The sequence below is a fragment of the Dendropsophus ebraccatus genome, chromosome 13 (assembly GCF_027789765.1).
Source record: "Dendropsophus ebraccatus isolate aDenEbr1 chromosome 13, aDenEbr1.pat, whole genome shotgun sequence".
Classification (NCBI taxonomy): domain Eukaryota; kingdom Metazoa; phylum Chordata; class Amphibia; order Anura; family Hylidae; genus Dendropsophus; species Dendropsophus ebraccatus.
Genome location: NC_091466.1, coordinates 7114381 through 7135644, shown reverse-complemented (window position 1 = coordinate 7135644; position 21264 = coordinate 7114381). Strand labels below are relative to the sequence as shown.

Genomic DNA, 21264 nt, shown 5'->3' with positions numbered 1-21264 from the left:
ATTTTGAGGGGATACCGAGCGACAGCTCCAAAAACTTAAACGGGAGAGGCCACGGCCGTGTGACACAGGGCTGCCAGTTTAAGGTTACAAACCCACTTGGCGGGTCTGCAGCGAGTCTCCATGCTGCGTTTTTGCAGCGAGACTCGCTGCAGATCCCGGCCCTATGCTTTTAATGGCAGACAAACACGCAGCAGGGATGTACATCCCTGCTGCGAGTTTGTCTGCAGCCCACCCCATTAACCCCCCGGCCGCCGGAGCTGATACTTCACCTGATCCCGGCTCCGGCGGTTCCCGATGTCTTCAGCAAGCCGGAGCGGGGACCAGGTGAAGTATATGCTCCAGCCAGCCGCCCGCAGCCCCGGCCGCCCGATCGCCCCCCCGCAGCACCGATCGCACGCCCCCCTGCAGCCCCGGCCGCTCGATCGGGGGGGCGTGCGATCAGTGCTGCGGGGGGGCGTGCGATCGGTGCTGCGGGGGGGGGGGGGGGGGCGATCGGGCGGCCGGGGCTGCGGGGGGGCGATCGGGCGGCCGGGGCTGCGGGCGGCTGGCTGGAGCATATACTTCACCTGGTCCCCGCTCCGGCTTGCTGAAGACATCGGGAACCGCCGGAGCCGGGATCAGGTGAAGTATCAGCTCCGGCGGCCGGGGGGTTAATGGGGAGGGCTGCAGACAAACTCGCAGCAGGGATGTACATCCCTGCTGCGTGTTTGTCTGCCATTAAAAGCATAGGGCCGGGATCTGCAGCGAGTCTCGCTGCAAAAACGCAGCATGGAGACTCGCTGCAGACCCGCCAAGTGGGTTTGTAACCTAAAAGTTGTTTTTTAGGACAATAACTGCATCACCTGCCGAACGGACCCCAGGACAGATCTTGGATTTCTGGCTTGAAAGATTTGAGGACATGCATAGCACCAGAGGGAGGCAGACTTCTTTACATCCGTACGACTCTGACAGTACTAGAATCTACCAGGCGAGACAGAGGTAACAGGCAGAGACTAGTGGCCTTAGATGCCGAGAAGGCCTTTGATAATGTCGATTGGGACTGGCTCCAGCTTAGATACATTTGGTATCACCAGACCCTTCCAGCATTACCTGAAGGCCTTTAAAGGGAACCTGTCACCCCCCGTGCCGGGGTGACAGGCTCCCGACCCCCCATTAGAGCCCCATATACTTACCTAATCCCGCCGGGTCCCGCTTCTGGAGGTGGTCGGGTGACGGAGATCTCAGCCGCTGCAGCCCGGCGCGCGCGCTGATAGATGAGTCCAACACCCATAGAGAATGACAGGAGAGTCCAGCGCTCCGTCATTCTCTATGAGCGTTGGACTCATCTCTCAGCGCGCGCGCCGGGCTGCAGCGGCTCAGATCTCCGTCACCCGACCACCTACAGAAGCGGGACCCGGCGGGATTAGGTAAGTATATGGGGCTCTAACGGGGGGTCGGGAGCCTGTCACCCCGGCACGGGGGGTGACAGGTTCCCTTTAAAAGGCACCTAAAACACATATAAATTCTATGGGCTTCTTGTGTATGTAAACACATGGTCAATGAGCAATGGAGGGAGATGTTTTTTAGGATCCACGTATGCGTTTAATCTGTCTTATCATTATGCGCCGGTGCATTACCTGAGGACGTGCCCGAAGTGCAATCTGTAGGGGGGTTGTTTTGGGGTTGTATGTACATTTGTTCTTAGTATTGCACGGTAGACGTTCGGGCTTCTGTATTTTCTGATACCACATTCCTTTTTGAATGGTTCATGTATATGTTCTACTTTATGGAGAAAATAATAAAAATATGTAAAAAAAATAAATAAATAATGGGGAAATCTAAGATTTTTTTTACATGAGGGAAGCATCAACAGCAGGAGGCTTGTCCCCAGGGCCGTATTTACCAATAAGCCCTCATGGTCCATTTTTTTTTTGTTTTATTTTTTTTAAGTCTCCCACCTCCCAAAAAGACTATGAGGAAAGGGGGGGGGGGGGGTATGGTGGTATTGGTAAGGTCTGGTATAGCGGTATATCCAGTTCTGTGGTGAGAATTCCGTCAGACAATATGCAGACTGCTCTAATCATTGATTCGGGGTTCGTTCACACGTACAGTGTCTGCAGCAGATTTCATGTTGTGGGTTCGCAGCAAAGATCGCTGTGGATACCTTCCAGTCACTTCTATGAGATAATTGTCATCCCGCTGCGAGTATGTAATAGTCAGCCCCTTTAACCCCCTGCGGCCTGGGTACACACTTTGCCAGGTCCCCGCTCTGGCCTGCTTTGGGGTGCTCCTGCCGTTTCCCGATGCTCAGCCAAGCAGTGCGCTGTACCCTGGCCATGGGGGGTTAGGGGGGCTGCCTTTTACATACTCATAGTAGGATGACAATCCCGCTACCAGTATTTCAGCTCATAGAAGTGACTGGGAAGGTATCCGCCACGCAGTGAAATCCACTGCAGATACAGTATGTGTGAACACACCCTCAATGGGGAAATGTTTCTCCATGCAGAGAAAGGCATGTGGCCCCAAACCAGGCTCCCATTTCCTTGCCAGTAGTCATGTGCTGTTACCAGGATTATTGGCCATTCGCCTATTGGTTACTGCATGAGGGTCTGGCATCTGCTGCATGTGGTGACGTACAGTAAATGTGGGAACGCGACTGATCAGATATCAATATGATGATCAGAAACTAGCCCAAATACTGATCCCGGGACTGACCGAATACCGATCCCGGGACTGACCGAATACCGATCCCAGGACTGACCGAATACCGATCCCGGGACTGACCAAATACCGATCCCAGGACTGACTGAATACCGATCCCAGGACTGATCATAAGACTGATCCCAGGACTGACCAAATACCGATCCTAGGACTGATCATAAGACCGATCCCAGGACTGACCAAATACCGATCCTAGGACTGATCATAAGACCGATCCCAGGACTGACCAAATACCGATCCTAGGACTGATCATAAGACCGATCCCAGGACTGACCGAATACTGATCCCAGGACTGACCGAATACCGATCCCAGGACTGACCGAATACCGATCCCGGGACTGACCAAATACCGATCCCGGGACTGACCGAATACAGGTGCACATAAGCACACGATCCCCGGCCATAGTGCACGTCCTCACTGACAGAGACCTTGGGGCCGTGAAGCGTCACCTATAAGGCTATAAACACACACACCTTATATGCAGCTTATTTACTGCTGTGATACGGAGCAAATACGCAACAGATTAGATCTAAATAACTGAACACAGCATCAAATCTGCACCATCACATCTGCTGCGTATACGCTGTGTGTGTTTGTACCCTAAGAGCGTCGGCCATTGATATCAGAGACAGGAGAGACCTATCATTTCCCTCTCTTCAGCGCTGAAGCTTCCAGAATCTTCCTGACAGGCAGCGGTGGCGGCTGACGGCCACGTGGAGAGAAGTGCGGAGCGGCACACCCAGGCCGGGAGTCTCCTCATGTGGCCGATCACAGGCAGGGGGACGTATCAGCCATGTTCACACCAGCTATATACTGTACACGTATATATATATATATGGAGCGGCACACCCAGGCCGGGAGTCTCCTCATGTGGCCGATCACAGGCAGGGGGACGTATCAGCCATGTTCACACCAGCTATATACTGTACGTGTATATATATATGGTGCGCGACGCGTTTGGGGTCATGTGGAGAAACATTCACTAAAGACTTTGGGGTTTTTTGGACATAAATGTTTTAAAACACTTTAAAAATTACTAAAAGTAACGAGATTCACATAAAAACACCCGGAATACCTGATAACTTATAAGTGCTGTAAAAAAGAGAAATCCGAGCTCATTGTGACGTGAACCGCGTGTGCGCCGCATCCTGCCCGGTGTGAACACTGCCCGAGGGTAACAGCCAGGACAGGAGGACGGCGTTACCGGGCGGCGGGACTACCCGGTGTGAGGTGACCAGTAATCCCGGGAGCACCGCACAGAGCACACAGGCGGGTTGTCGCATTTGTATAGTAACCGCACGCGTTTCATGCGTTTTCCTGGCGTTTTGTGGAGGGGCCACCTCTATGGCAGCACGGTAAAGGCATCGGGGACTCATCTGTATATTACAGCAGCAATAATCTCCAACATGGGGCTCGCCAGCTGTGAAAAAAACTACAGCTCCCATCATGCCTGGCGCTGGTAACTTTTACATTCTACTCTATTACACAACAGAGCCAGTGCACAGGTCACGTGATCGGCGCAGTCAGCCGCAGCTCCAATCGCCTCATCCCATCCACTTCCTGCTTCCTCCTGTCACTCACACAATTCTAGCTCCGTCATTGGCTGACAAGAAAAGGCACGCCCACCAAAGAGCCGCCCCTCACCATGTGGAGGGAGGATCTGCGGAGTGACACTGAGAGACCCGAGAGCTGAGGAGCGGGTGAGTGACCCGGGAGGTGACCCGTAACACACAGAGCATTGCCTGTATATACCGACCCGCAACACACAGAGCATTGCCTGTATACTGACCCGCAACACACAGAGCATTGCCTGCATACTGACCCGCAACACACAGAGCATTGCCTGTATATACCGACCCGCAACACACAGAGCACTGCCTGTATACTGACCCGCAACACACAGAGCATTGCCTGTATACTGACCCACAACACACAGAGCATTGCCTGTATACTGACCCGCAACACACAGAGCATTGCCTGTATACACCAACCCGCAACACAGAGCATTGCCTGTATATACCGACCTGCAACACACAGAGAACTGCCTGTATACTGACCCCCAACACACAGAGCATTGCCTGTATACTGACCTGCAACACACAGAGCATTGCCTGTATATACCGACCCGCAACACACAGAGCATTGCCTGTATACACCGACCCGCAACACACAGAGCACTGCCTGTATACTGACCCGCAACACACAGAGCATTGCCTGTATATACCGACCCGCAACACACAGAGCATTGCCTGTATACTGACCCGCAACACACAGAGCACTGCCTGTATACTGACCCGCAACACACAGAGCATTGCCTGTATATACCGACCCGCAACACACAGAGCATTGCCTGTATACTGACCCGCAACACACAGAGCATTGCCTGTATACTGACCCGCAACACACAGAGCATTGCCTGTATATTGACCCACAACACACAGAGCATTGCCTGTATACTGACCCGCAACACACAGAGCATTGCCTGTATACACCAACCCGCAACACAGAGCATTGCCTGTATATACCGACCTGCAACACACAGAGAACTGCTGTATACTGACCCCCAACACACAGAGCACTGCCTGTATATACCGACCTGCAACACACAGAGCATTGCCTGTATATACCGACCCGCAACACACAGAGCATTGCCTGTATATACCGACCCGCAACACACAGAGCATTGCCTGTATACTGACCCGCAACACACAGAGCATTGCCTGTATACTGACCCGCAACACACAGAGCACTGCCTGTATACTGACCCGCAACAAACAGAGAACTGCCTGTATACTGACCCGCAACACACAGAGCACTGCCTGTATACACCGACCCGCAACACACAGAGCATTGCCTGTATACTGACCCCCAACACACAGAGCACTGCCTGTATACTGACCCGCAACACACAGAGCACTGCCTGTATACTGACCCGCAACACACAGAGCATTGCCTGTATACACCGACCCGCAACACACAGAGCATTGCCTGTATACTGACCCGCAACACACAGAGCATTGCCTGTATACCGACCCGCAACACACAGAGCACTGCCTGTATACTGACCCGCAACACACAGAGCACTGCCTGTATACTGACCCCCAACACACAGAGCACTGCCTGTATACTGACCCCCAACACACAGAGCATTGCCTGTATACTGAGCCGCAACACACAGAGCATTGCCTGTATACACCGACCCGCAACACACAGAGCACTGCCTGTATACTGACCCGCAACACACAGAGCATTGCCTGTATACTGACCCCCAACACACAGAGCATTGCCTGTATACTGACCCGCAACACACAGAGCATTGCCTGTGTACACCTACCCGCAACACACAGAGCACTGCCTGTATACTGACCCGCAACACACAGAGCATTGCCTGTATACTGACCCGCAACACACAGAGCATTGCCTGTATACTGACCCGCAACACACAGAGCATTGCCTGTATACTGACCCCGCAACACACAGAGCATTGCCTGTATACTGACCCGCAACACACAGAGCATTGCCTGTATACACCGACCCGCAACACACAGAGCACTGCCTGTATACTGACCCGCAACACACAGAGCATTGCCTGTATACACGACCCGCAACACACAGAGCACTGCCTGTATACTGACCCGCAACACACAGAGCACTGCCTGTATACTGACCCGCAACACACAGAGCATTGCCTGTATACTGACCCGCAACACACAGAGCATTGCCTGTATACTGACCCGCAACACACAGAGCATTGCCTGTATACTGACCCGCAACACACAGAGCATTGCCTGTATACTGACCCGCAACACACAGAGCATTGCCTGTATACTGACCCGCAACACACAGAGCATTGCCTGTATACACCGACCCGCAACACACAGAGCACTGCCTGTATACTGACCCGCAACACACAGAGCACTGCCTGTATACACGACCCGCAACACACAGAGCACTGCCTGTATACTGACCCGCAACACACAGAGCACTGCCTGTATACTGACCCGCAACACACAGAGCATTGCCTGTATACTGACCCCCAACACACAGAGCATTGCCTGTATACTGACCCCCAACACACAGAGCATTGCCTGTATACTGACCCCCAACACACAGAGCATTGCCTGTATACACTGACCCGCAACACACAGAGCACTGCCTGTATACTGACCCGCAACACACAGAGCATTGCCTGTATACTGACCCCCAACACACAGAGCATTGCCTGTATACACTGACCCGCAACACACAGAGCATTGCCTGTATACTGACCCGCAACACACAGAGCATTGCCTGTATACTGACCCGCAACACACAGAGCATTGCCTGTATACTGACCCGAAACACACAGCATTGCCTGTATACTGACCCACAACACACAGAGCATTGTCTGTATATACCGACCCGCAACACACAGAGCATTGCCTGTATACCAACTATATACTGACTGTACTGCAGATTATTACACCCCTGACCTCTCTACAGATCTGCAGAACATCGCTCTGTCCTATCTACCTCCTGATACACAGTGATATATCCTGCAGATTATTACTCCTCTTGTTGCTCCTGCAGGATGCAGAGGACGGTGGTAGTGGCGGGGGGCGGGATCAGCGGGCTGACGGCCTGTTATCACCTGGTCAGAGATGGCGGTGTATCTAAGGTGAGTGTGGTTGGTCTTTTGCTGCGGCCGTTCTCTCCCGTTTGGTCGCTGACTGTTTTTGCTCTGCAGGTGATATTACTGGAGGGCAGCAGCAGGCTGGGCGGGTGGATGCGCAGCACCCGGACAGAGGATGGCGCTGTGTTTGAGCACGGACCTCGCGGGATGCGGCCGGCAGGAGTGGTGGGGAGGAACACGCTGTGTATGGTGAGTTATGATGGCGGACATATTATACCAGGACCATATAGTGAGTATAGAGAGAGCGCTGATACACTGTGACGACTCCTCAGTAGTGTGCACCTCTCCCCCCCCCCCCCCCCCCCAGGTCTCCGAGCTGGGGCTAGAAGGAGACCTACTCCCTGTGCCCCGGAGCCATCCGGCCGCCAAGAATCGCTACCTGTACGTCAACAAATCGCTGCACAAGCTGCCGTCTAGTATAGGGTGAGTGCCCCCTGCTGGTCATACTGCTGCACCTCATCGTGTCAGGGGAGATATATATATATATCCTGTGTTATTACAGGGGTGTCTTGCGCACCATCCCCCCCTTCTCCAGACCGCTCTTCCTGTGCGGCCTCCGAGACCTGACCGCTCCAAGAGGAACCAAGGACGATGAGACCATCCACGATTTCTTCTCCCGCCGGTTTGGAAAGGAGGTAAAAGTGATATATAGTATTATAGTAGTTATATCCCTGTATATAGGGGGCAGTATTATAGTAGTTATATCCCTGTATATAGGGGGCAGTATTATAGTAGTTATATCCCTGTATATAGGAGGCAGTATTATAGTAGTTATATTCCTGTATATAGAAGTATTATAGGAGTATATCCCTGTATATAGGGGGCAGTATTATAGTAGTTATATTCCTGTATATAGGGAGCAGTATTATAGTAGTTATATTCCTGTATATAGAAGTATTATAGGAGTATATCCCTGTATATAGGGGGCAGTATTATAGTAGTTATATCCCTGTATATAGGGGGCAGTATTATAGTAGTTATATTCCTGTATATAGTAGCAGTATTATAGTAGTTATATTCCTGTATATAGGAGCAGTATTATAGTAGTTATATCCCTGTATATAGGGGGCAGTATTATAGTAGTATATCCCTGTATATAGGGGCAGTATTATAGTAGTTATATTCCTGTATATAGGAGCAGTATTATAGTAGTTATATTCCTGTATATAGGAGCAGTATTATAGTAGTTATATTCCTGTATATAGGAGCAGTATTATAGTAGTTATATTCCTGTATATAGGAGCAGTATTATAGTAGTTATATTCTTGTATATAGGAGCAGTATTATAGTAGTTATATTCCTGTATATAGGAGCAGCATTATAGTAGTTATATTCTTGTATATAGGGAGCAGTATTATAGTAGTTATATTCTTGTATATAGGAGCAGTATTATAGTAGTTATATTCCTGTATATAGGAGCAGTATTATAGTAGTTATATCCCTGTATATAGGAGCAGTATTATAGTAGTTATATCCCTGTATATAGGGGGCAGTATTATAGTAGTTATATTCCTGTATATAGGAGCAGTATTATAGTAGTTATATCCCTGTATATAGGGGGCAGTATTATAGTAGTTATATTCCTGTATATAGGGGCAGTATTATAGTAGTTATATTCCTGTATATAGCAGCAGTATTATAGTAGTATATTCCTGTATATAGGAGCAGTATTATAGTAGTTATATTCTTGTATATAGGAGCAGTATTATAGTAGTTATATTCCTGTATATAGGGGACAGTATTATAGTAGTTATATTCCTGTATATAGGAGCAGTATTATAGTAGTTATATCCCTGTATATAGGGGGCAGTATTATAGTAGTTATATTCCTGTATATAGGAGCAGTATTATAGTAGTTATATTCCTGTATATAGGAGCAGTATTATAGTAGTTATATTCCTGTATATAGGGGGCAGTATTACAGTAGTTATATCCCTGTATATAGGAGCAGTATTATAGTAGTTATATCCCTGTATATAGGAGCAGTATTATAGTAGTTATATTCTTGTATATAGGGGCAGTATTATAGTAGTTATATTCCTGTATATAGGGGCAGTATTATAGTAGTTATATTCTTGTATATAGGAGCAGTATTATAGTAGTTATATCCCTGTATATAGGGGGCAGTATTATAGTAGTTATATTCCTGTATATAGGGAGCAGTATTATAGTAGTTATATTCCTGTATATAGGAGCAGTATTATAGTAGTATATTCTTGTATATAGGGGGCAGTATTATAGTAGTTATATCCCTGTATATAGGGGGCAGTATTATAGTAGTTATATTCCTGTATATAGGGAGCAGTATTATAGTAGTTATATTCCTGTATATAGGAGCAGTATTATAGTAGGTATATTCCTGTATATAGGGAGCAGTATTATAGTAGTTATATTCCTGTATATAGGGGGCAGTATTATAGTAGTTATATCCCTGTATATAGGAGCAGTATTATAGTAGTTATGTTCCTGTATATAGGGGCAGTATTATAGTAGTTATATCCCTGTATACAGGAGGCAGTATTATAGTAGTTATGCGAACTGGAGAGAATGGAACGGCTGCACATCCCATCTATGGCTGATACTAATGCCGCCAGGCCTATATTAAAAATCAACACCAGAGTGTCTGTATATGAATTGATCAAACCATATTGCCCCGTGTACCACCGCGCAGGTCCTCTGGTCCACACGGGTCCCTACGCTAACTCCACACCGTGTCGGTCAGCGACCGCCAACCCCGCAAAGCGTGCACGTGCAGGGAAGGGAGGCCATGGAACGGCCCTGCAACCCCAATGTCACAGGACCAGACCCAAAAAGCCCCACCAAAACCCAGCCAGCACCACCGGCGGGGAAGGCTGCCCCCAAACGACACAAGTATGGATATGGTATTACACTTACCATTGCTGCTCTCACAGAATGGGGAAGACATAGGGTCCAGACATGTGAGCACAGACATATCCTGCTAATTTTGGTCATGTGGGTCTTATAAAGGAGTGCTAGCTGTTCAGAGAGGGAGAATTGCAAAACACGAACTGGAGAGAATGGAACGGCTGCACATCCCATCTATGGCTGATACTAATGCCGCCAGGCCTATATTAAAAATCAACACCAGAGTGTCTGTATATGAATTGATCAAACCATATTGCCCCGTGTACCACCGCGCAGGTCCTCTGGTCCACACGGGTCCCTACGCTAACTCCACACCGTGTCGGTCAGCGACCGCCAACCCCGCAAAGCGTGCACGTGCAGGGAAGGGAGGCCATGGAACGGCCCTGCAACCCCAATGTCACAGGACCAGACCCAAAAAGCCCCACCAAAACCCAGCCAGCACCACCGGCGGGGAAGGCTGCCCCCAAACGACACAAGTATGGATATGGTATTACACTTACCATTGCTGCTCTCACAGAATGGGGAAGACATAGGGTCCAGACATGTGAGCACAGACATATCCTGCTAATTTTGGTCATGTGGGTCTTATAAAGGAGTGCTAGCTGTTCAGAGAGGGAGAATTGCAAAACACGAACTGGAGAGAATGGAACGGCTGCACATCCCATCTATGGCTGATACTAATGCCGCCAGGCCTATATTAAAAATCAACACCAGAGTGTCTGTATATGAATTGATCAAACCATATTGCCCCGTGTACCACCGCGCAGGTCCTCTGGTCCACACGGGTCCCTACGCTAACTCCACACCGTGTCGGTCAGCGACCGCCAACCCCGCAAAGCGTGCACGTGCAGGGAAGGGAGGCCATGGAACGGCCCTGCAACCCCAATGTCACAGGACCAGACCCAAAAAGCCCCACCAAAACCCAGCCAGCACCACCGGCGGGGAAGGCTGCCCCCAAACGACACAAGTATGGATATGGTATTACACTTACCATTGCTGCTCTCACAGAATGGGGAAGACATAGGGTCCAGACATGTGAGCACAGACATATCCTGCTAATTTTGGTCATGTGGGTCTTATAAAGGAGTGCTAGCTGTTCAGAGAGGGAGAATTGCAAAACACGAACTGGAGAGAATGGAACGGCTGCACATCCCATCTATGGCTGATACTAATGCCGCCAGGCCTATATTAAAAATCAACACCAGAGTGTCTGTATATGAATTGATCAAACCATATTGCCCCGTGTACCACCGCGCAGGTCCTCTGGTCCACACGGGTCCCTACGCTAACTCCACACCGTGTCGGTCAGCGACCGCCAACCCCGCAAAGCGTGCACGTGCAGGGAAGGGAGGCCATGGAACGGCCCTGCAACCCCAATGTCACAGGACCAGACCCAAAAAGCCCCACCAAAACCCAGCCAGCACCACCGGCGGGGAAGGCTGCCCCCAAACGACACAAGTATGGATATGGTATTACACTTACCATTGCTGCTCTCACAGAATGGGGAAGACATAGGGTCCAGACATGTGAGCACAGACATATCCTGCTAATTTTGGTCATGTGGGTCTTATAAAGGAGTGCTAGCTGTTCAGAGAGGGAGAATTGCAAAACACGAACTGGAGAGAATGGAACGGCTGCACATCCCATCTATGGCTGATACTAATGCCGCCAGGCCTATATTAAAAATCAACACCAGAGTGTCTGTATATGAATTGATCAAACCATATTGCCCCGTGTACCACCGCGCAGGTCCTCTGGTCCACACGGGTCCCTACGCTAACTCCACACCGTGTCGGTCAGCGACCGCCAACCCCGCAAAGCGTGCACGTGCAGGGAAGGGAGGCCATGGAACGGCCCTGCAACCCCAATGTCACAGGACCAGACCCAAAAAGCCCCACCAAAACCCAGCCAGCACCACCGGCGGGGAAGGCTGCCCCCAAACGACACAAGTATGGATATGGTATTACACTTACCATTGCTGCTCTCACAGAATGGGGAAGACATAGGGTCCAGACATGTGAGCACAGACATATCCTGCTAATTTTGGTCATGTGGGTCTTATAAAGGAGTGCTAGCTGTTCAGAGAGGGAGAATTGCAAAACACGAACTGGAGAGAATGGAACGGCTGCACATCCCATCTATGGCTGATACTAATGCCGCCAGGCCTATATTAAAAATCAACACCAGAGTGTCTGTATATGAATTGATCAAACCATATTGCCCCGTGTACCACCGCGCAGGTCCTCTGGTCCACACGGGTCCCTACGCTAACTCCACACCGTGTCGGTCAGCGACCGCCAACCCCGCAAAGCGTGCACGTGCAGGGAAGGGAGGCCATGGAACGGCCCTGCAACCCCAATGTCACAGGACCAGACCCAAAAAGCCCCACCAAAACCCAGCCAGCACCACCGGCGGGGAAGGCTGCCCCCAAACGACACAAGTATGGATATGGTATTACACTTACCATTGCTGCTCTCACAGAATGGGGAAGACATAGGGTCCAGACATGTGAGCACAGACATATCCTGCTAATTTTGGTCATGTGGGTCTTATAAAGGAGTGCTAGCTGTTCAGAGAGGGAGAATTGCAAAACACGAACTGGAGAGAATGGAACGGCTGCACATCCCATCTATGGCTGATACTAATGCCGCCAGGCCTATATTAAAAATCAACACCAGAGTGTCTGTATATGAATTGATCAAACCATATTGCCCCGTGTACCACCGCGCAGGTCCTCTGGTCCACACGGGTCCCTACGCTAACTCCACACCGTGTCGGTCAGCGACCGCCAACCCCGCAAAGCGTGCACGTGCAGGGAAGGGAGGCCATGGAACGGCCCTGCAACCCCAATGTCACAGGACCAGACCCAAAAAGCCCCACCAAAACCCAGCCAGCACCACCGGCGGGGAAGGCTGCCCCCAAACGACACAAGTATGGATATGGTATTACACTTACCATTGCTGCTCTCACAGAATGGGGAAGACATAGGGTCCAGACATGTGAGCACAGACATATCCTGCTAATTTTGGTCATGTGGGTCTTATAAAGGAGTGCTAGCTGTTCAGAGAGGGAGAATTGCAAAACACGAACTGGAGAGAATGGAACGGCTGCACATCCCATCTATGGCTGATACTAATGCCGCCAGGCCTATATTAAAAATCAACACCAGAGTGTCTGTATATGAATTGATCAAACCATATTGCCCCGTGTACCACCGCGCAGGTCCTCTGGTCCACACGGGTCCCTACGCTAACTCCACACCGTGTCGGTCAGCGACCGCCAACCCCGCAAAGCGTGCACGTGCAGGGAAGGGAGGCCATGGAACGGCCCTGCAACCCAATGTCACAGGACCAGACCCAAAAAGCCCCACCAAAACCCAGCCAGCACCACCGGCGGGGAAGGCTGCCCCCAAACGACACAAGTATGGATATGGTATTACACTTACCATTGCTGCTCTCACAGAATGGGGAAGACATAGGGTCCAGACATGTGAGCACAGACATATCCTGCTAATTTTGGTCATGTGGGTCTTATAAAGGAGTGCTAGCTGTTCAGAGAGGGAGAATTGCAAAACACGAACTGGAGAGAATGGAACGGCTGCACATCCCATCTATGGCTGATACTAATGCCGCCAGGCCTATATTAAAAATCAACACCAGAGTGTCTGTATATGAATTGATCAAACCATATTGCCCCGTGTACCACCGCGCAGGTCCTCTGGTCCACACGGGTCCCTACGCTAACTCCACACCGTGTCGGTCAGCGACCGCCAACCCCGCAAAGCGTGCACGTGCAGGGAAGGGAGGCCATGGAACGGCCCTGCAACCCCAATGTCACAGGACCAGACCCAAAAAGCCCCACCAAAACCCAGCCAGCACCACCGGCGGGGGAAGGCTGCCCCCAAACGACACAAGTATGGATATGGTATTACACTTACCATTGCTGCTCTCACAGAATGGGGAAGACATAGGGTCCAGACATGTGAGCACAGACATATCCTGCTAATTTTGGTCATGTGGGTCTTATAAAGGAGTGCTAGCTGTTCAGAGAGGGAGAATTGCAAAACACGAACTGGAGAGAATGGAACGGCTGCACATCCCATCTATGGCTGATACTAATGCCGCCAGGCCTATATTAAAAATCAACACCAGAGTGTCTGTATATGAATTGATCAAACCATATTGCCCCGTGTACCACCGCGCAGGTCCTCTGGTCCACACGGGTCCCTACGCTAACTCCACACCGTGTCGGTCAGCGACCGCCAACCCCGCAAAGCGTGCACGTGCAGGGAAGGGAGGCCATGGAACGGCCCTGCAACCCCAATGTCACAGGACCAGACCCAAAAAGCCCCACCAAAACCCAGCCAGCACCACCGGCGGGGAAGGCTGCCCCCAAACGACACAAGTATGGATATGGTATTACACTTACCATTGCTGCTCTCACAGAATGGGGAAGACATAGGGTCCAGACATGTGAGCACAGACATATCCTGCTAATTTTGGTCATGTGGGTCTTATAAAGGAGTGCTAGCTGTTCAGAGAGGGAGAATTGCAAAACACGAACTGGAGAGAATGGAACGGCTGCACATCCCATCTATGGCTGATACTAATGCCGCCAGGCCTATATTAAAAATCAACACCAGAGTGTCTGTATATGAATTGATCAAACCATATTGCCCCGTGTACCACCGCGCAGGTCCTCTGGTCCACACGGGTCCCTACGCTAACTCCACACCGTGTCGGTCAGCGACCGCCAACCCCGCAAAGCGTGCACGTGCAGGGAAGGGAGGCCATGGAACGGCCCTGCAACCCCAATGTCACAGGACCAGACCCAAAAAGCCCCACCAAAACCCAGCCAGCACCACCGGCGGGGAAGGCTGCCCCCAAACGACACAAGTATGGATATGGTATTACACTTACCATTGCTGCTCTCACAGAATGGGGAAGACATAGGGTCCAGACATGTGAGCACAGACATATCCTGCTAATTTTGGTCATGTGGGTCTTATAAAGGAGTGCTAGCTGTTCAGAGAGGGAGAATTGCAAAACACGAACTGGAGAGAATGGAACGGCTGCACATCCCATCTATGGCTGATACTAATGCCGCCAGGCCTATATTAAAAATCAACACCAGAGTGTCTGTATATGAATTGATCAAACCATATTGCCCCGTGTACCACCGCGCAGGTCCTCTGGTCCACACGGGTCCCTACGCTAACTCCACACCGTGTCGGTCAGCGACCGCCAACCCCGCAAAGCGTGCACGTGCAGGGAAGGGAGGCCATGGAACGGCCCTGCAACCCCAATGTCACAGGACCAGACCCAAAAAGCCCCACCAAAACCCAGCCAGCACCACCGGCGGGGAAGGCTGCCCCCAAACGACACAAGTATGGATATGGTATTACACTTACCATTGCTGCTCTCACAGAATGGGGAAGACATAGGGTCCAGACATGTGAGCACAGACATATCCTGCTAATTTTGGTCATGTGGGTCTTATAAAGGAGTGCTAGCTGTTCAGAGAGGGAGAATTGCAAAACACGAACTGGAGAGAATGGAACGGCTGCACATCCCATCTATGGCTGATACTAATGCCGCCAGGCCTATATTAAAAATCAACACCAGAGTGTCTGTATATGAATTGATCAAACCATATTGCCCCGTGTACCACCGCGCAGGTCCTCTGGTCCACACGGGTCCCTACGCTAACTCCACACCGTGTCGGTCAGCGACCGCCAACCCCGCAAAGCGTGCACGTGCAGGGAAGGGAGGCCATGGAACGGCCCTGCAACCCCAATGTCACAGGACCAGACCCAAAAAGCCCCACCAAAACCCAGCCAGCACCACCGGCGGGGAAGGCTGCCCCCAAACGACACAAGTATGGATATGGTATTACACTTACCATTGCTGCTCTCACAGAATGGGGAAGACATAGGGTCCAGACATGTGAGCACAGACATATCCTGCTAATTTTGGTCATGTGGGTCTTATAAAGGAGTGCTAGCTGTTCAGAGAGGGAGAATTGCAAAACACGAACTGGAGAGAATGGAACGGCTGCACATCCCATCTATGGCTGATACTAATGCCGCCAGGCCTATATTAAAAATCAACACCAGAGTGTCTGTATATGAATTGATCAAACCATATTGCCCCGTGTACCACCGCGCAGGTCCTCTGGTCCACACGGGTCCCTACGCTAACTCCACACCGTGTCGGTCAGCGACCGCCAACCCCGCAAAGCGTGCACGTGCAGGGAAGGGAGGCCATGGAACGGCCCTGCAACCCCAATGTCACAGGACCAGACCCAAAAAGCCCCACCAAAACCCAGCCAGCACCACCGGCGGGGAAGGCTGCCCCCAAACGACACAAGTATGGATATGGTATTACACTTACCATTGCTGCTCTCACAGAATGGGGAAGACATAGGGTCCAGACATGTGAGCACAGACATATCCTGCTAATTTTGGTCATGTGGGTCTTATAAAGGAGTGCTAGCTGTTCAGAGAGGGAGAATTGCAAAACACGAACTGGAGAGAATGGAACGGCTGCACATCCCATCTATGGCTGATACTAATGCCGCCAGGCCTATATTAAAAATCAACACCAGAGTGTCTGTATATGAATTGATCAAACCATATTGCCCCGTGTACCACCGCGCAGGTCCTCTGGTCCACACGGGAATATAGTAGTTATATTCCTGTATATAGAAGTATTATAGGAGTATATCCCTGTATATAGGGGGCAGTATTATAGTAGTTATATTCCTGTATATAGGAGCAGTATTATAGTAGTTATATTCCTGTATATAGGGGGCAGTATTATAGTAGTTATATTCCTGTATATAGGAGCAGTATAGGCTGGGTTCACACTACGTATATTTGAGGCTGTATAGCAACCAAAACAAGGAGTGGATTGAAAACACAGAACGGATCTATTCACATAATGTTGTAATTGAGTGGATGGCCGTCATTTAATGTCAAATATTTGCTGTTATTTTAAAACAACGGCTGTTATATTGAAATAATGGCCGTTATTTACTGTTATATGGCGGCCATCCACTCAATTTCAACATTATGTGAACAGAGCCTTTCAATCCACTCCTGGTTTTGGTTGCTATGAGGACCTGAAATGAGGACCAAATACCGCCTCAAATATACATAGTGTGAACCCAGCCTTATAGTAGTTATATTCCTGTATATAGGGAGCAGTATTATAGTAGTTATATTCCTGTATATAGGGAGCAGTATTATAGTAGTTATATTCCTGTATATAGAAGCAGTATTATAGTAGTTATATTCCTGTATATAGGAGCAGTATTATAGTAGTTATATTCCTGTATATAGGAGCAGTATTATAGTAGTTATATCCCTGTATATAGGAGCAGTATTATAGTAGTTATATTCCTGTATAGAGGGGGCAGTATTATAGTAGTTATATTCCTGTATATAGGAGCAGTATTATAGTAGTTATATCCCTGTATATAGGAGCAGTAGTATAGTAGTTATACTCCTGTATATAGGGGCAGTATTATAGTAGTTATATTCTTGTATATAGGGAGCAGTATTATAGTAGTTATATTCTTGTATATAGGAGCAGTAGTATAGTAGTTATATCCCTGTATATAGGAGCAGTATTATAGTAGTTATATTCTTGTATATAGGAGCAGTATTATAGTAGTTATATTCTTGTATATAGGAGCAGTATTATAGTAGTTTTAATACCAGTAATAGTGATCACTGATATCTGTACTAGACCTGTATACATCATACTCGCGAGGACCCCCTGCTAACGTATCCACCAGTAATAGTGCTATACCTGTACACTAAAAAGCTTTGGTTTTATTTGTCTGAGTAGTATTTGTCCTTTTTGTACTGGTTACATAGTTTGCATCACCAGTATACGGTTGTGTGCGCTGTCGGTCTACATTCTGCTGTCAGTATACAGTTGCATGTGTTGTGCTGGAGGCTCAGGGTTTTATCTTATACGTTCCCGCCCCGTCTGTCAGGGGCTGATATCTCTGTGCAGGGTGTTACCGCTGACCACCCTGATCCTGGATTCAGCTGATCCCGGCACATTGCGTCCTGTCATCATATAACAGTTCCCTTATATCTAGGAGACCCCCGTAATGGACCTTTCTCTGTTATTGGTCCTTTACAAGATGACGTGTTTTATCTCCTGATTTCCTCTGTGCTGCTGGAGGTCTGTAGATCTTTCTCACCCCTCACATTCACTCCTGTACAATCAGCAGCACACCCCCTTCCTGTAATACTCTGTGCTGCGAGGGATGGTTCTCCTATGTAAGTTTGTGGCAGTACCTTCTCTGGCCACCAGGTGTCAGTGAGCGCTGGCCAATATGTGGTTTGTGATGGACGTCGCACTCAGGACGGCTCTGGTGACATGTCATTTTCCTCTCTGCAGCTGGCCGACATCGTCATTGACAGCCTGTGCCGGGGGGTGTTTGCCGGTGACAGCCGCCAGCTCAGCCTGCGCTCCTGCTTCCCGTTTCTGTATGAAGCTGAACTTAGTAAGAGGTCGGTGGTCCTGGGAATGGCTGCTGGTGCAGGTAGGGACCCCCAGAGCGGGCACATGGGGGGCACAGGAGCCAGCTGCTTACAATGGTGTCTGTGTCTCAGGGACAGAGAAGACCCCTCCCCTGGACTCACCGCTGATCCAGAGGTCCAAGCAGGAGAAGTGGAGCCAGTGGTCCCTCCGCAGGGGGATGCAGACCCTCTCTGATGCGCTGGAGGACTATATCAGGGAGAGGGGGGTGGAGATACACCGGGACACCCCTTTGCAGGCACTGGAGAGGCGGGCAGACAATACCTGGCAGGTACGGGGGGGGGGCATCACCCCCTGCTCTATGCCCCCTGCCCCTCCTCATCTCTCTTTCCTTCCCATAGATAAAGCTTCCCGGCGGCAGCATCAAAGCCGATCACATGATCAGCGCCATCCCGGCAACAGGTACCACACGTCGCTGCGGATACAAACACTGTCCCCCTATCCCTGGTCACATGACTAACTGCCCCCCAATATGTCTCCAGTGATGAGCAAACTGCTGAACCCCATCGCTGAGCCCATGGCGAGCACCTTGCGTGAGATGAGCGCCGCCACTGTGGCCGTGGTGAACCTGGAGTATGACGGCGAAGTGCTACCTGTATCAGTAAGTGGGATCTGTACCCCGAGTGTCGCTATCTTGCACCCCGAGTGTTGCTATCTATACCGCTGTCTCACTATTGGGGTTCCTTTTCTTTCTCCCCATCCCCCAGGGTTTTGGACATCTCATTCCATCCTTCGAGGACAGCGCCAAGTTGGGGATAGTGTACGATTCTTTGGCTTTCCCGGAGCACAACAGACGTGGCAGCAGCTCCACCCGACTGACGGTAAGAGATATAGGGCACGGCACCACATGGCTGAGACTCTGATAAAACATCCTGGAGGTCGGCCATCATAGAGAGAGATCCCATCTACATCCAGGGTTCGGGATCCATCCCCTGGATCCTGCAGGGATCAGACATAGGTTGCGTCGTCCTCCTCTCTGCTGGGTGGGGTAAGAGACGCCAAGCTGTTGGTGACACCCGTTGTCTCCCCTGCAGGTGATGCTCGGAGGCGCCTGGTTTGAGAGCAGTCTGGGTGACCCTGATTCTGTATCAAAGGAAAAGCTATTGGGCCTGGCGTCGGAGGCTGCGTCCACCCAGCTGGGGGTGAAGGAGACGCCAAGCCGTGCCATCGTCACCCTGAACAAGGTAACTGAGCTATAACGTCCTGGCCGTGTATACGAGACCAGCAGATCACACCATCCTGGCTGTGTATACGGAACGAGCAGATCACCGCATCCTGGCCGTGTATACGGAACCAGCAGATCACCGCATCCTGGCCGTGTATATGGAACCAGCAGATCACCGCATCCTGGCCGTGTATACGGATCCAGCAGATCACCGCATCCTGGCCGTGTATACGGATCAGCAGATCACTAAGTCCTGGCCGTGTATACGGAACCAGCAGATCACTAAGTCCTGGCCGTGTATACGGAACCAGCAGATCACTAAGTCCTGGCCGTGTTTACGGAACCAGCAGATCACTACGTCCTGGCCGTGTATACGGAACCAGCTGATCACTACAGCTTGGCCGTGTATACGGAAACAGCTGATCACTACAGCTTGGCCGTGTATACGAATCAGCAGGTCACTACAGCTTGGCCATGTGTACGGAACCAGCAGATCACTGAGCTGTGGTGTCACCACTAGGGGGCAGCCTCTCTCTATAGTCCGTGATCACTGACAGGGTGTTGTCTCTCCACAGAGCTGTATACCTCAATACACGCTGGGACACTGGAAGCGGATAGGTAAGGAGATGACATCATCATGGTATGCAAATAAGGGGGAGGGGCCAGGGTCATAAGCCATGCACTAGAACACGTGGGGGCACACGTTATTGTCCCTGTGACCCCACAGAGATTGTAGGGCCCATAACCCTGAGTGTGTTTGGTTCCTCTGCAGACCGTCTCTTCTCCTACATCCGTCAGCACTCTCTGCCCCTCAGCCTCATCGGCGCATCCTACCAGGGCGTATCGGTCAACGACTGCATCTACAACGCCAAGAAATCCGTCCAGCACCTCCTGACTGCAAGCTAGCGCCTCCCCTGCTATCCTAACTTATTCATCTGCATCCTGTACTACTACTCCCAGCATGCCCTGATGGCTGCAGACCGCAGGGTGTAATGGAACAAATGTGGCAGAATGTAATAATTCCTAAAAAAAATAATAATCGATAATAAAAAGAGAAAAACTTAGCTCCTCCGACTGGCAGTGAAATCTAAACATTATAATACAGAGAGCAGAGACCCCTAATCCTGCTGTATGGTGGGGTATTATCCCATATATAATGTATGGTACCTGTATATACCGGTAATGGTCTGTACCCAAAGTGTCAGCATGTCATTATCCTGTACCCCGAGTGTCGCTATCCTGTACCCCAAATGTCAGCGTGTCACTATCCTGTACCCCGAGT

At 50.2% G+C, this 21264-nt stretch overlaps 1 protein-coding gene across 2 annotated transcripts in view; it reads left to right on the top strand.

The window, feature by feature from the left end:
- The window catches only part of PPOX (protoporphyrinogen oxidase), a 66987-nt gene extending 45972 nt beyond the window's left edge, over nucleotides 1-21015 (top strand). The window contains exons 3-15 of one of the 2 annotated variants that reach the window (XM_069950251.1): nucleotides 4194-4401; nucleotides 7271-7358; nucleotides 7428-7562; nucleotides 7681-7796; nucleotides 7876-8008; nucleotides 18677-18821; nucleotides 18892-19088; nucleotides 19159-19219; nucleotides 19300-19418; nucleotides 19525-19638; nucleotides 19852-20001; nucleotides 20558-20600; nucleotides 20755-21015. In XM_069950251.1, coding sequence (XP_069806352.1) covers nucleotides 7272-7358; nucleotides 7428-7562; nucleotides 7681-7796; nucleotides 7876-8008; nucleotides 18677-18821; nucleotides 18892-19088; nucleotides 19159-19219; nucleotides 19300-19418; nucleotides 19525-19638; nucleotides 19852-20001; nucleotides 20558-20600; nucleotides 20755-20888 — 1434 coding nt within the window. In that variant the 5' untranslated portion in view covers nucleotides 4194-4401; nucleotide 7271 and the 3' untranslated portion in view covers nucleotides 20889-21015. The remainder of the gene's footprint in view (nucleotides 1-4193; nucleotides 4402-7270; nucleotides 7359-7427; nucleotides 7563-7680; nucleotides 7797-7875; nucleotides 8009-18676; nucleotides 18822-18891; nucleotides 19089-19158; nucleotides 19220-19299; nucleotides 19419-19524; nucleotides 19639-19851; nucleotides 20002-20557; nucleotides 20601-20754) is intronic. The other variant, XM_069950252.1, reaches the window with a different exon arrangement.
- The last annotated feature ends 249 nt before the right edge of the window (nucleotides 21016-21264 follow it).